The sequence below is a fragment of the Homarus americanus genome, unplaced genomic scaffold (genome assembly GCF_018991925.1).
Source record: "Homarus americanus isolate GMGI-L3 unplaced genomic scaffold, GMGI_Hamer_2.0 scaffold19691, whole genome shotgun sequence".
Classification (NCBI taxonomy): domain Eukaryota; kingdom Metazoa; phylum Arthropoda; class Malacostraca; order Decapoda; family Nephropidae; genus Homarus; species Homarus americanus.
In genome coordinates, this window is record NW_024733818.1 from 54,549 (window position 1) to 69,497 (window position 14,949).

Consider the following 14,949-nt stretch of genomic DNA (forward strand, 5'->3'; position numbering starts at 1 on the left):
AGAGAGAGAGAGAGAGAGAGAGAGAGAGAGAGAGAGAGAGAGAGAGAGGTCAGGTTAGTTTATATAGGTTAACTTGGTCACTCAAGTAGATGTGTGACCTACAGGCAACAGGTGCTGCCACGATGGAGGAGAGAGCGCGCGCGCGAGCACACACACACACACACATTTTCCTTAATATAACCAATATCTCCATAACGAAGATAATTATTACACCTTACGGAGAACATCTCCCAGTGAAATTTATTTGGAATACACAGGAATTCTACGAAAAAACCCGTAATATTGACAAGATGAATACTCTCCCTTAAACTAGGTTGGTCTGAATAAGGTATACCAACATGTGTAAAGACCTTCCAAGCCTTCCTCACAGCTGTTGGGCGCAGCTGGTGTGGGGGAGGAACGGATCATCGCCCTTACTTCATGGAGAAATACGTCACAAAGTTCCGCAACAGCTGATGATCGCTGAGAGTTGCCAGATAGTAAATATGGTTCGTCTGCATCGAGCAGCTGTATTCTGTAGGTGAATTTTTATGGTATCGTTAGGTTAGGTGTAAGAGCGCGTGTGCTTTGATAGGTAATTGTAATTTATTTACTCGAACAAAAAACACAGAGATTATGCACAGTGGCATGGCTCTGGTCACACACACACACACACACACACACACACACACACACACACACACACACACACACATATATATATATATATATATATATATATATATATATATATATATATATATATATATATATATATATATATATATATAGAATATAAACAAATACACACACGTATGTATATAATCTGTACACAAACACACATGCACGCGGAAGTGTAAAGCTTTCACATACGCATACCAAAGCACGCACGCACACACGCACATACACACACACACACGCAACCACACACAGCTGTAGTGCGGTGTCCTTCAGACACCGCACTACAGCTTTAAAATTAACAAATTCCAATAAAATTGGAATTAGTTAATTTTACCGCCACACCACCCCATCAAGTACTAATTTTTTTTTTAAAACTCGGGTTGAAACACGACGGCCCTCTTCAACGGAAGGCGGTGTTTGAAACTCCGGGCGTAAGCCTTCGGTACACAGAAATGCAGCATGGCCAGTAATGCTCTTCACTTCCCCAAGTTACAAACTTCAGTACCCTGGGTGAACTGGGAGCACCGGGGATGGAGCTACCGGTCCGTGTAACAGGAGGCGAGAGCTCCTCAAAAAAAAAACCCCCAGTATATTCTAATATTCTTTTTTTTTCAAAATGTTCAATACCCATAAAATATTCAGTTTAGTTGCGTTAACCAGTTCTATGACAGCTTTTCTCAACACACGCACGCACGCTCACTCACTCACTCATTCGGGTTATTTTCCGAGTTTACTCAACACTTTTCCAGTTGCCTCACGGAGTGCTGTGTAGAGACTGTGTTTGGTGCGTAATATTGTCATACGAATATATGAATCATTAAGGTAATTACGCGTCACAATTGGCCGGTACAGATATATTTAGGTCTTAAAAGAGTATTTTTTTCAGAGTGGAGTTAGCACAATTTTCACGTTTTCATTTGTAGTTAAATAAATTACAGCGTTATTCTGTGTTACTTCCTGCCAGGTAACTATGTAATTACCTGTGTGTGTGTGTGAACAAAACTCTCTCTCTCTCTCTCTCTCTCTCTCTCTCTCTCTTCACTTCTCCTCTCGGTAAATCCACTTCGTTTAACTTTAGTTAATCTTTCGTTTACATCTCGTTAAACCTGAATCAAGATCGTTCTCTTGTTTCCAGGTTAATCCAGATGTCTCGCATTGTTAAGTCTGTATGTCCTTATCTATATATATACCTCCTTCGTTAACTGGGAAGTCAATCGTATACACTTCGTTATACCTGCATCCTCCTCCTACCACTCGTTAAAACATCGCAGTTGCGCACCTCCTTTCCTTATACCTAATTAAAATCCAGGGAAATCGTTCGTTAAGTTCTCGTCAGACTACGAACATCTTCCCTTACGCTCTCGTTATACCGCGGTTGTGTTTGTTATATCATCTTTTACCTCATTCTTAAGACCCGGAAAATCTTCCGCTTAATGTCTCATTAGGTTAGACCACGGAACTCCTTCGTTTATTCCCTCGTTGTATTTCGGAATACTTTCACGAGCTCCTTGTTAAACAAGGTGCCCCTCGCTACCACCACCAGAGCGTCGGGTGTCGGTGGTAAACGTTGAGTGTTATTATCCGTGCTGTTCAACGTCACCGCATCCACTCGTTTATCCGGGAGTAAACGAATATCATAACTGGCTGAAAAACAAGGGAAAGTGGGTGGGTCCCATACGCTTGAGGGCCCGTTAGGGACAGTATAGATACCGACACCTAAAACAGGACGAAAATGGTAGATGGTCTGACGCCATTATTTTTGGAGACTGTAATTGAATGAGGATATGAGAGAGAGAGAGAGAGAGAGAGAGAGAGAGAGAGAGAGAGAGAGAGAGAGAGAGAGAGAGAGAGAGAGAGAGAGAGAGAGAGAGAGAGAGAGAGAGAGAGAGAGAGAGAGAGAGAGAGAGAGAGAGAGAGAGAGAGAGAGAGAGGTTTCACGAATAAGAAAGGTAATATAAAAAAGCCACACTCAAGAGAACATAATCCACATGGTGTTAAGGGAAACTTCGCCTGAAATATATAGCCACACACGAGGCCGTTCCTGAAAATCAAAAATTTTCAGCAGAGGCTTTAAAAATTTTCCACACGATCACCTCACCGCTCGAGGCAGACACGGCGCACTTGTTTCTGAAAATACGCAGTCGTTAGTGTAGTTACTGCGGCCTGGTGTTGATGTAGAGCTGCTTGTCGGAGCCCACGCCACGTTTTTGGCCGGATCCCTTGGGTATTATGTGCGCTGATTGGTCCTTATCGACTATGACGCCAGCTAATGTCCCTCCCATTGGTCCCTCTGAGCATGACGTCATAGTGTCCCTCCCATTGGTTCTTACCGAGTATGACGTAAGTTAGTGTCTCTCCCACTAATCCTTACCGAGTATGACATCAGCTTGTGTCCCTCCCATTGAGTCTTACGAACTATGCCATCAACTAGTTTTCCCCTCATTGGTCCTTGCTAACTATGGCGCCAAATTATGTCCTTCTCATTGGATCTTGAGAAATATAAAGGTAAATGAAGTCCCTACTAGTTTTCCTTACCGAAACGATTTAATATTAGGTTGAATAAGCCTTGATTCAGTTAACTTATCTACGGAATGTAAGGTTGGCGCATCGGATTTTGTAAGAGTAATGGAAGGTAAGCGTCTGGACGTCATAGTCAGAAAGACCCAATCAACAAACAGCACTCCCTTCTACGTCATAGCTATCAAGAACCAATCAACAAACAGCACGCCCTTCTACGTCATCTCTGTCGAGAACCAATCAACAAACAGCATGCCCTTCTTCGTCATAGGGGGGTAGGAGTGGTGGGGGTGGAGGGGAGGGTGAGAGAAAAGGGTAGAAGAAGAGGAGGGAAAGGAGAGGGAGGGGAGGGGTGGGAGGAGGGGAGAGTTGGGGGAAGTGGTAGAGGGAAGGGAAGGAAAGGAGAAGCAGGGGAGGAGTAGGAGGAGGGGAAGGAGGGGAGGACGGGGCAGCAACAGGTCTATGGCTCCTGTTAAACAACCGCTCCTTACTGTACAAGGTGACATCACCAGTGAATTAAAGAGATTCGTTTTAGGGTGAGTGGGTGATCATCATCCTCCTGCCACGCCGTACAACAGTCAGTGGTGTGATACAACACGCGGAACATCACATTTCTGTACACCCGGAGGCAGTGTGGCTGGCACTGCACTCGACTGGCCTCGATTCTCAACAGTAAAGTTAGGAAACTGTTAACAGATCGTGTGAACCCTTAGGACACGATGCGAGCCTCGAAAATTCAGCGTAAACGGTTAAAATGTTCACTTTTTTCGAAAAGGAATTTTATATCAAAACTTGCAACAGGAGGAATGTTATTGATACCACCAGCCGGTACACGCTCAAGCCTTATAAAACATACATTTAATTGGAACCAGAATTTAGAAATGCAATTTTCGTGGTGTGGTCAGGTGGGTGGAGGCAGTGAGAGGGTGGTAGGTGATGGGGAGAGGGTGGTAGGTGATGGTGAGAGGGTGGTAGGTGATGGTGAGAGGGTGGTAGGTTATGGTGAGAGGGTGGTAGGTGATGGTGAGAGGGTGGTAGGTGATGGGGAGAGGGTGGTAGGTGATGGTGAGAGGGTGGTAGGTGATGGGGGAGAGGGTGGTAGGTGATGGGGAGAGGGTGGTAGGTTATGGTGAGAGGGTGGTAGGTGATGGTGAGAGGGTGGTAGGTGATGGTGAGAGGGTGGTAGGTGATGGGGAGAGGGTGGTGGGGGTGTGGGGTTAGTGGTAGGGGAATGTGTTTAGGGGTGGGAAGGGAGGATGGTAGGAGTGGGGAGGATGGAGCGTTATTTCTGGCTCACGTCATACACTTTTGGTATACCCTAAACCTAACCTAACCTAACCTAACCTAACCTAACCTAACCTAACTTAAACAGTACCATAAGCAGCAACAGTCTGGGTAAGTTTCTGACTGACATATCCACTGAGAGAATATTTCATCCAGCGCTGCGCCACTCTTGTCTTTCTCATCTCCGGGTGAAAGTGGTCCAGCAAAGGTAAGGTATTTAACAGGTGAATGACAGGTATGTAACAGATGTGAAACAGGTGTAACATGTTTAATAGGTGTGAAACAGGTGTAACATGTATACAAGTATGTAAAAGGTGTGTAATAGGCATGTAATATTTTTTTTTCTCCAGGAATTAGCCCACCTGGACACAGGTCACTGACCCACATCGGGGCCTGGGGGACGAAATTGCAATAATAACTACAATAATAATAATAATAATAATAATAATAATAATAATTATAATAATAATAATAATAATAATAATAATAATAATAATAATAATAATAATAATAATAATAATAATAATAAAGAACCATAAAGAAATAAAAAATATCAATAGTGAGAAACAATATATACAGTATACAAGTATGTTGTGTTGTCAAAGTAAGAGAAACAATTGAGACCCTGCAAGTGCGTGTAAATGAGGCAGAAAGTCAGATCAGCAACCAGGGACTTGGTCACAATTTTTGTGTGTTTATCAGGTGTTTAACAGGTATGTATCATGTGTGTAGCAGATGTATAACAGAAGTGCAAAAGGTGTGTAACAGGTATGTAACAGAGGTGGAAAATCTCTTGGTCGTGAGACTCTATTCGTATTCAAACAAACTACAACAAATTAACACAATATAAAGTTAAGGTAGAGTCTCGGTGTAAGTTAAGGTAGAGTCTCGGTGTAAGTTAAGGTAGAGTCTCAGTGTAAGTTAAGGGAGAGTCTCAGTGTAAGTTAAGGGAGAGTCTCAGTGTAAGTTAAGGTAGAGTCTCGGTGTAAGTTAAGGTAGAGTCTCAGTGTAAGTTAAGGGAGAGTCTCAGTGTACGTTAAGGTAGAGTCTCAGTGTAAGTTAAGGTAAAGTCTCAGTGTAAGTTAAGGGAGAGTCTCGGTGTACGTTAAGGGAGTTACGTGGAATTTTACGAAACTTATTATGGAACTTGACCCACATATGGACAGATGTGTGTGTGTGTGTGTGTGTGTATAAATGTGTGAAGAGTGTGAAAGTAGTTGAGTTGCAGCCAATGAATAAACCGGTGGAGTGAAGGAAAGATGGAGGGAGTTAATAAAGAAGGGAGTGATGGAGGGAGTTAATAAAGGAGGGAACAAGAGAAAAATTAACCTACCATAATAATGTATACATAAAATCATTTCAAAGCAGGTATACATGCCTACACATATGTATATTACACTGTCATACATACACTATATTAGATAATACTCAGAAACGGAAAATGGTTGCTGGACTCACTAACGACAGGTAACCACGCAAACACCTCTTAATGACCCATGTATGTGATTCAGCGTCAAGGTCACTTTCATAATGACCTGACCTCTAGCTTTCCTTTGTATCTTGTGCTTTCATTATCTGCCTTTCTTCTCATTCCATTTATCAAAGACTTTCATTCTTAGTAATTTCCTTTCTCTTGTGTTTTTGTTAATAGGTAAACTTTCCTTCCACACACCTCACCACACCTGTTAACACACCTCACCACACCTGTCAACACACCTCACCACACCTGTCAACACACCTCACCACACCTGTTAACACACCTCACCACACCTGTCAACACACCTCACCACACCTCCTGGACCACACCTCCTGGACCACACTTCCTAGACCACACCTCCTGGACCACACTTCCTAGACCACACCCCCTGGACCACACCACCTAAGCCACACCTCCTAGACCACACCTCCTGGGATCCACACCTCCTGGACCACACCTCCTGAACCACACCTCCTGGACCACACCTCCTGAACCACACCCCCTGAACCACACACCTCCTGGACCACACCTCCTGAACCACACCTCCTGGACCACACCTCCTGACCACACCTCCTGACCACACCTCCGGAATTCACACCCCCTGTTCACAAAATTGAAACCGTCTTTGTACCAACCCCACCCATCCTACCTCCAGTCCTCCTCCTCCCTCCCAAGTGCCCCTCCTTCCCCTCCCTCCCCTCATCAATACGTACAGTTAATGGTGTCTTCCTCAGCTAATCCTTCTGTAAAGACAAGAAATAAACATGAAAACAATTTATTTTTAATTGAATTTTAAAAGTTTCATTTACATTTTTCTTGATTAAACTGATTATTAGATTAGTTTTTAAAAGGTGAATTTAAAGTAGGTTTTTCCTCGAGGTATTTTGTATAGTATTTAATATTTATTCTTTATTAATATTTTATGTAGGTTTTTTTTATTATTAGGGTTTAAGTAAATTTACCTTTTATAAGAATTAAATTTTTTTTTTACTAAATGTCATTATATACTTTTAGACAAACTGTAATCAACTTGTGTATTTTCTCTCACCCATACACTGGCATCCTTTCTCTCTTTCTTAGAGCTTTCTCTCCCATTATCTCACTCTCTCACCAAACACTCCCACACACCTGTAGTTATACATTTTAGATGCACAAGGGATGGGGCATTTGAAGCTTCGCCCCCACCACCTTATTTCATCTGGAGACTAATCTAACCTAACCTAACCTGAGGGGGTCGTAAGGATGGAGTCGTAAGGATGGGGTCGCAGGGTGGGGTCATAAGGATGGGGTCGTTAATTTTTGTGCCTTTACTTATATGAACAGGTAAGTGGATTATTTGAACTTCACTTACAAGAAAAATATCCACCGTACGACCCTTGTGTTAATCTACCCAGCAGTCTGTCACCCCACCTACCAAGGATGTCGTGTTCCCTCATGAGACAATCACAACACCACCCCATTAAATCTAATATATATTTCCTTCTCTTCAATGACATTCGCTAAAAAAAAATAGTTTGAGCCAAGAACAGGTACACAAGCTTCCTTTACGGCCTGTCATTAGTGTCTTACCAGGTGTGTTCTGTCATGGCATAATCCCTAATTAGTCTAGATTGTACATTTTCAACCTTCGGGCTGCCATGTATCTTAATAAACCGTTAATTATTATTATTATTATTATTTATTTATCACACACACACACACACCACCCTCCTCCCCCCATACACAACACCTCCCCCACACACCAAAACAGAGCCAACTCATTAACGCAGCCAAATATTCACACCACGACCCACCACACACGTCAGGGAAGATTGGATCCCACTTGACCACCCTGATCTCTCGCCTTCCCCTCACCTCACCTCGCCTCACACACCGACCCTACAAGTACGTCTCCTCTATCTATTATTCAGTCCCGTGTTCAGTTTATTCTTTCTCTCTGAATCCTCTTCAGTCTCTCATTTATTCCGTTTCTTGTGGGTCTCTCTCTCTCTCTCTCTCTCTCTCTCTCTCTCTCTCTCTCGCTCCTATTAAGAGTTCTGTAAGGGACAAATTTTCTTCCCAGGTGCGTCTTCTGAATAATATTAAAGCAAGAGTATATTATGTCTACTAACCTCCCAAGGAAGTTGAGTGTGTCTTAACTTCCTTATAAAATAAAATAAAATAAAATTGTGAAAAAATAAATCAAAATCAAATTCATAAGGAGAAATATCAACGATGTGAATTATAGAATAAAAACAATTGAAAAATAAAAGACATTCGAAAATAAAATAAAATAAAAATAATTAACAGTTATTAACTCTTTAATGATAAAATAGGGAAAATAAAACCCAAACGAGCATAATGTACTGTGTGTGGAGGTGGTTCATTCTCGTGTACACACTGACACTGATGGGAGAGTCCGGCTGATGCTCACGTCGGCGGAACACTACACCAAGACGTCCTCCTCAAACTCAAGCGATATAATGAATAAGTTTCTCTTTCCATTCGGATCACTTGAAGAATCTCCACCCCAGCTTCTTTCACCTCACCTAACCTAACCTAACCTAACCTAACCTAACCTAACCTACTTTAACCATTAGGATTGGGGCCTGTCAGGACTGGGGCCCAACGTTAATAGTGGGGTAAGGTTGGGGGCTATTAGAATTGGGGTATCTTTTGATGGGTCTATTTGATCAATCAACAAATAAAACTCAATCAACAAAAGTCTGTCAGAGCAACAGCCAGACAACACGGCCTCATGTTAACAACAACATAAAGTGCACGATCATTTGTCACTACACCAAGAACAGTAAATGTTAACAAGGTGAATGACTGGACGAGCTGTCATTAGAAGCGAATTCCTCAGTAGGACCTCTGTCACAGCCCAGAGCAGGTGCCCAGTACACGGCCCAGCGGAAGTGCCCAGTCCACTTGTCAGTACAACTCATTAATAAGTGCCACAACAAGTCCTACATATACATAATATAGATAAGAAGAAACAAGGCCAGAGTTGCTCTTTGTAAGGCAAGACAATAAAGAGATACAGCTCTTAATGTGGAAGGGACAATGTTTGTATGCTGTCTGTAATACTCCAAGTACCCTTTGCTGTTCATATGAAGACGTACCTGTAGTTTAACTCTTATTGTCTAACCGTCGTGGCACAGAGGAAGAGCCAGGAACATGACCTTAGTCCCCCAAGAGAGGACCTTGACGACGGAGGGGCTAGACAAGGACCCACGTCCTGGTGTGGCCCGGCACCACGACACACCATCATCTGGCGCCTCCCGTTCCCCTTCATATTGACCCACTAGCAGTGTGCAGGCCGCCCTCCCTCCCTCCCTCCCTCCCAGCCTGCCTGCCTGCCGCCCACGTGCCGCCTTTCCTCCCTCCCTCCCTCCCTCCCAGTCTGCCTGCCGCCCACGTGCCGCCCTCTCTACCTCCCTCCCTCCCAGTCTACCTGCCGCCCACGTGCCGCCTTTCCTCCCTCCCTCCCTCCCAGCCTGCCTGCTGCCCACGTGCCGCCCTCCTCCTCCCAGCCGCCGCCCACGTGCCGCCCTCCCTCCCTCCCAGCCTACCCTGCCGCCCACGTGCCGCCTTTCCTCCCTCCCTCCCTCCCAGCCTGCCTGCCTGCCGCCCACGTGCCGCCCTCCCTCCCTCCCAGCCTACCTGCCGCCCACGTGCCGCCCTCCTTTCCTCCTCTAACTCTTTTATGTGTCTCCCCTACCTACGGATCTCTACGCCCTCCCTCCAGGTCTCTCCTCCCCTCCCTCCAGCCCTCCCTACCCCTCCCTCCAGCCCTCCCTACCCCTCCCTCCAGCCCTCCCCCCCTCCCTCCAGCCCTTTCTCCTCCAGCCCCCCTCCCTCCAGCCTCCCTACCTCCTCCAGCCCCCTCCCCACCCTTCCCTCGAGTCCTCCACACACCCCTCAAGGTCGTCTGGAAACTAAGGGGGGATCATATGGAGAAATAAAACCCCGACGTCTACGAGCGAGAGACAGAGAGTCTATGGGGACAAACTCTATGTCAGGGAGAGTGATAATGTGTCTAGGAGAGAGGCTATATGTCTGGGAAGGGCTAGGAGTCTGTGGATGATGCAAGGAGTCTGTGGGTAGAGCTAGGAGTCTGAGGGAGGGGCTAGGAGTCTGAGGGAAGGGCTAGGGAAGCAAAGAAGGGAGTAGGGGTGTAGGAGAAGTCTGGGGACAAGAATTAGGTAACAAGAGCGCTGGTCATTCAGTAATCCGTCTCAGAAAAAGAAAAGAGAGAGAGAGAGAGAGAGAGAGAGAGAGAGAGAGAGAGAGAGAGAGAGAGAGAGAGAGAGAGAGAGAGAGAGAGAGAGAGTGTGTGTGTGTGTGTGTGTTATGGCACTTACTAACGAATACAAAAATATTAATACCCTCTAGTAGAGGATATTATTAATACCCTGTATTACCATAGACATCATTGGTATTATTATTATCATATATATATATATATATATATATATATATATATATATATATATATATATATATATATATATATATATATATATATATATAAGGTATGAACACAACGACTCATCACTGCGACTAATGGGTCATTTACAATAGAAAACCAATGACTCCTCTGCCACCTTATTTTCACTACGATACTTTCGATTTTTCAACAGAGTGTCATGAAACCAAGACGGCCAAAGGAAAGTCATTACCTGTGTTAATAATTTACTGGGAGCTGTAAAGAGCGTCCTGCATACCTGTGTGTAATTATCATAACTGGGTGGTGGAGAAACACAGGGGGAGAAATACAACACAGAGGCTCTTGTGGGTTAACTGTGGGGTGGGTGTGAGAGGTTAACTGTGGGGTGGATGTGAGAGGTTAACTGTGAGGTGGGTGAGAGAGGTTAACTGTGGGGTGGGTGTGAGAGGTTAACTGTGGGGTGGATGTGAGAGGTTAACTGTGGGGTGGGTGTGAGAGGTTAACTGTGGGGTGGATGTGAGAGGTTAACTGTGGGGTGGATGTGAGAGGTTAACTGTGGGATGGATGTGAGAGGTTAACTGTGGGGTGGGTGTGAGAGGTTAACTGTGGGGTGGGTGAGAGAGGTTAACACACTACAAGACGTCCTCCTCAAACTGAAGTGACAAAATGAACAAGTCTCTCCTCCCATTCTTATCCCTCAAAGAATCTCCACTGCAGCTTTTCTCACCTAAACCTAACCTAGTGAAACCCATTTATTGACCTTGACCACTACCTTAACCTGACCAAACTTGATCAATAGTAAGAAAATCATGAACTCAATCAGCAGTGCAAATTTGGTAAAGATAAGTTATGATCTGTGGACACTAGAGTGATAAAGTTAGTTACATAACTCCGGAAGGTGATGATCACTGAAGAAAGAGGTGAGGCAGTGTTAGGTGTGTCAAGGTTGCAATAAGACGACACTCAGAAATATTATCATGACGAGACAATTACTTACTTTATTGGTTGTTGCCCTATACCCTGTACAGTATACTGCTGTGTATTGTTCTTCCTAATTGACCTCTCAAACACACCGTAAACTCTTTAATTGGACTCCATAATTACCCTCCCTCATGCGCAGTACGCTCCCACACACACACACTGTACTCGCTACCAACCCTCCACACACACACTGTACTCGCTACCAACCCTCCACACACACACACACACACACACACACACTGTACTCGAGTGGTCCCTAACCATATTATGGAGGCCACAAGGGTTTCTTAGAAAAGTGTAAATTATTTGGGATTCTTTGAAAGAGTGAAATAAATGAAAATATGTAATAACGTGATACAATTGTCGTGTACAGGACGTGAGAGCCAGCCTTCTCACTGGGGTAAAGACACACGTCCTGGTCACGAGTAAATGTAAAAAAGTATGTAACTTATAACAATTGGACGTGTAAAACTGCAAATAATGGACAGTATATATGAGATTTTTGTTTCTTGAATGTAGATCCAAAGTTCTGGCGCCCTCCACTATATTTACAACGATAAATGTGGCCCAGAGCCTACAAAAGGTTGCGGACCACTGCACACAAACGCCCCTCTCACACACAAGGTATTCACTCCCTCTCCCCCAACATATTTAGTACTCGCTACCACCCATCCCACACATTAGGTACTCACTCCCTCCCCTCCCACACACTCTATAATCACTCTGTCTTCTCCCACACACACTTAGTACTTGCTACCACCCCTCCCACACACTCTTGAACTCACTACCTTCTCTCCCACACACTCTGTATCACTACCTCCCATCCCACACAAAAAGTAAAAACTCTACACACACTGCATTCGGTACCTTCCCTTCCACATACACTCTGTACATTCCCTTACCCCTCACACACCCCCCCTTCCCCCCCTCGTACTCTCCCCAAACGCTCTGCCCATCTAGTATGGCTGAAAGACCGCCTGAATCTTAAAACCTGGGCGGTGAGAGGGAACATTTGTGGCGGTGGGCAATAGAAGACGTCCCGCTGTGGTATATCGAAGTTAAGGTTTAGCGCCGCCGGGAGACAACGCCTAGGGATTCTGTCTCGCTCGCCTGGCTATAAGAAGGTTTATGTCTCCCAGATGACTTTTACCGATAATAAAATATAGAGATATTATGATTTAAAAAGACATATTTGACTTCAAAAGACAGAATTCGAGAGAGATCTTGACTTCAATTGAATTCGAGAGGCGCTGGCTTTAAGAGATACTTGTTAAATCTAGCTTTAATTTGTGTTAGTTTTTTCTCAATGGGAGTAGAAGTTATCTTACAAGTCAGTATGTTCAATTTTGTGTGACCATATTAATGCTTGCTGGCTATTCAAGTGGGCGCCAGTCATTAGGCCCCAACCGTAATGGATCCAAGTCCTAATGGGCCCATATCTAGCCCAAACAATAACATTAAGAGCTTAGGACCCATTAGGACTAGAACCCATTAGAACTGTGAACTCGATGTTAATGGGTGTGTTAGGTTAGCGGCCCAGCAAGACTCGGGACATAAGTGATCAATTAACTAATGCGTTATAGGGCGTCGTCAGTGAGGGAACGTGTGGTCAGACAGAACGACCGGGTCAACACACTCAAGCCCGCTAACACACACTAACAGACCCACACGTATGCCCGCTAACACACTCTAACAGACACTTCATAATACCCACACTTATGCCCGCTGACACACTCTAACAGACACGTCATAATACCCACACGTATGCCCGCTAACACACTCTAACAGACACTTCATAATACCCACACGTATGCCCGCTAACACACTCTAACAGACACTTCATAATACCCACACTTATGCCCGCTGACACACACTAACAGACACGTCATAATACCCACACGTATGCCCGCTAACACACTCTAACAGACACTTCATAATACCCACACGTATGCCCGCTAACACACTCTAACAGACACTTCATAATACCCACACTTATGCCCGCTGACACACACTATACAATTACAGAACAGAATTCCCTAACCTAACTACCCCAGGTAGCGTTAGGGTGATTAATCTTCAGGTAAAATATGCTTGGGGGAAAGGTATCGAATGTTGATCCAAAATTTCTAAATACTTTTCAAAGAGATCAAATTTAGGATCAGATTACAGTGAAGTCTCAAATTAACAGACTCCGAAAAACTACAAGAAGATCTAAACAAATTTTTCACATGGTCTGAAAAATGGCAGATGAAATTTAATGTACAGTCCTCCTTTACCAAGTATTGCCAGGTAAAATTGCGAGCACGAGACCCAGGGTGAGGTCGGTGCATCTTTGGTTGACTCTACCGCTCTACTCTTTCCCACACCTAACCTAACGCAATCTAACCTATAGTACACTAAACCTTACCAACTGTAACCTAATCCCCACTAACCTAACCTAACCTAACAGTGAGAAAAAACTACTAACAGATACCATTGTAAAATTTAGCCAATCACAACATAGGATTCCCGTATTCGCGTAGATTTAGTTACAGTATCAAACAAGCGTAAGGCCCCACTTGTATGCCCGTGGCGGCTTCTATTGTGGGCACGATATACTTCCTGTCCTGTCAGCACAAAGACACTCACAGAACACAGACATAAACGAACACAGACGGAGTGACAACAAGAACAGTAAAAAATCTCCATCAATCTAATTGGTATAATCCGTTATATGATGGTTTCACTGATAACGGATTACACTCCCCCATAAAGTAAGTTAAATAGAGGTGTGTGTGTGTGTGTGTGTGTGTGTGTGTGTGTGTGTGTGTGTACAGGATGTAGTGAGATTAAAACATGTGGCAAGACGTTTTGTGACTAAACACATCCTCACACATTTGTTGGTTTGTGTGGTAAAGAATGTACAGGGTGAGCATAAAGTCTTTCCCTGATTATGAAAAATCATATAACGAAGACCATTCTAGATAGAAACATGAATAGCATTGTGTAGACGAATTCATAGATTTTTTTTTCATGGATATTTTAAGCTGCAAAAAACTGTGTTTGTACCTAGCATATGTTTTGTGTAATAAATGTTTGTAATCAGGGAAAGACTTTATGCTCACCCTGTATATTAGCGGATGGTAGTGAGAGGTTAGAGGTCATGGTGAGAGGTTAGAGGTCATGGTGAGAGGTTAGAGGTCAGGGTGAGAGGTTAGGAGGTCATGGTGAGAGGTTAGAGGTCATGATGAAAGAGGTTAGAGGTCATGGTGAGAGGTTAGAGGTCATGGTGAGAGGTTAGAGGTCATGGTGAGAGGTTAGAGGTGGTGAATGAGGTTAGAGGTCATGGTGAGGTTAGAGGTCATGGTGAGAGAGGTTAGAGGTCATGGTGAGAAGTTAGAGGTCATAGTGAGAGATTAGAGGTCATGGTGAGAGGTTAGAGGTCATGGTAAGAGAGGTTAGAGGTCATGGTAAGAGAGGTCAGAGTTTATGGTATGAGAGCATAGAGGTGATGGTGTGAGAGGTCAGAGGTTATGGTATGAGAGGTCAGAGGTTATGTTGTGAGAGGTCAGCGGTCATGGTGTGAGAGGTTAGCAGTCGTGGTGTGAGAGGTCAGAGG

The 14,949-nt window shown here is 44.1% G+C and overlaps 1 protein-coding gene across 3 annotated transcripts in view; it reads right to left on the bottom strand.

Annotated features, from left to right (window-relative positions):
• Positions 1–14,949, bottom strand: part of LOC121870045 (involucrin-like) — a 90,561-nt gene that overhangs the window by 31,036 nt on the left and 44,576 nt on the right. The window contains exon 2 of one of the 3 annotated variants that reach the window (XM_042371784.1): positions 6,652–6,681. The exons of the other annotated variants lie outside the window; for them this stretch is intronic. Within the exon in view, the coding sequence (XP_042227718.1) occupies positions 6,652–6,681 (30 nt within the window). The remainder of the gene's footprint in view (positions 1–6,651; positions 6,682–14,949) is intronic. 3 annotated transcript variants of the gene reach the window in all.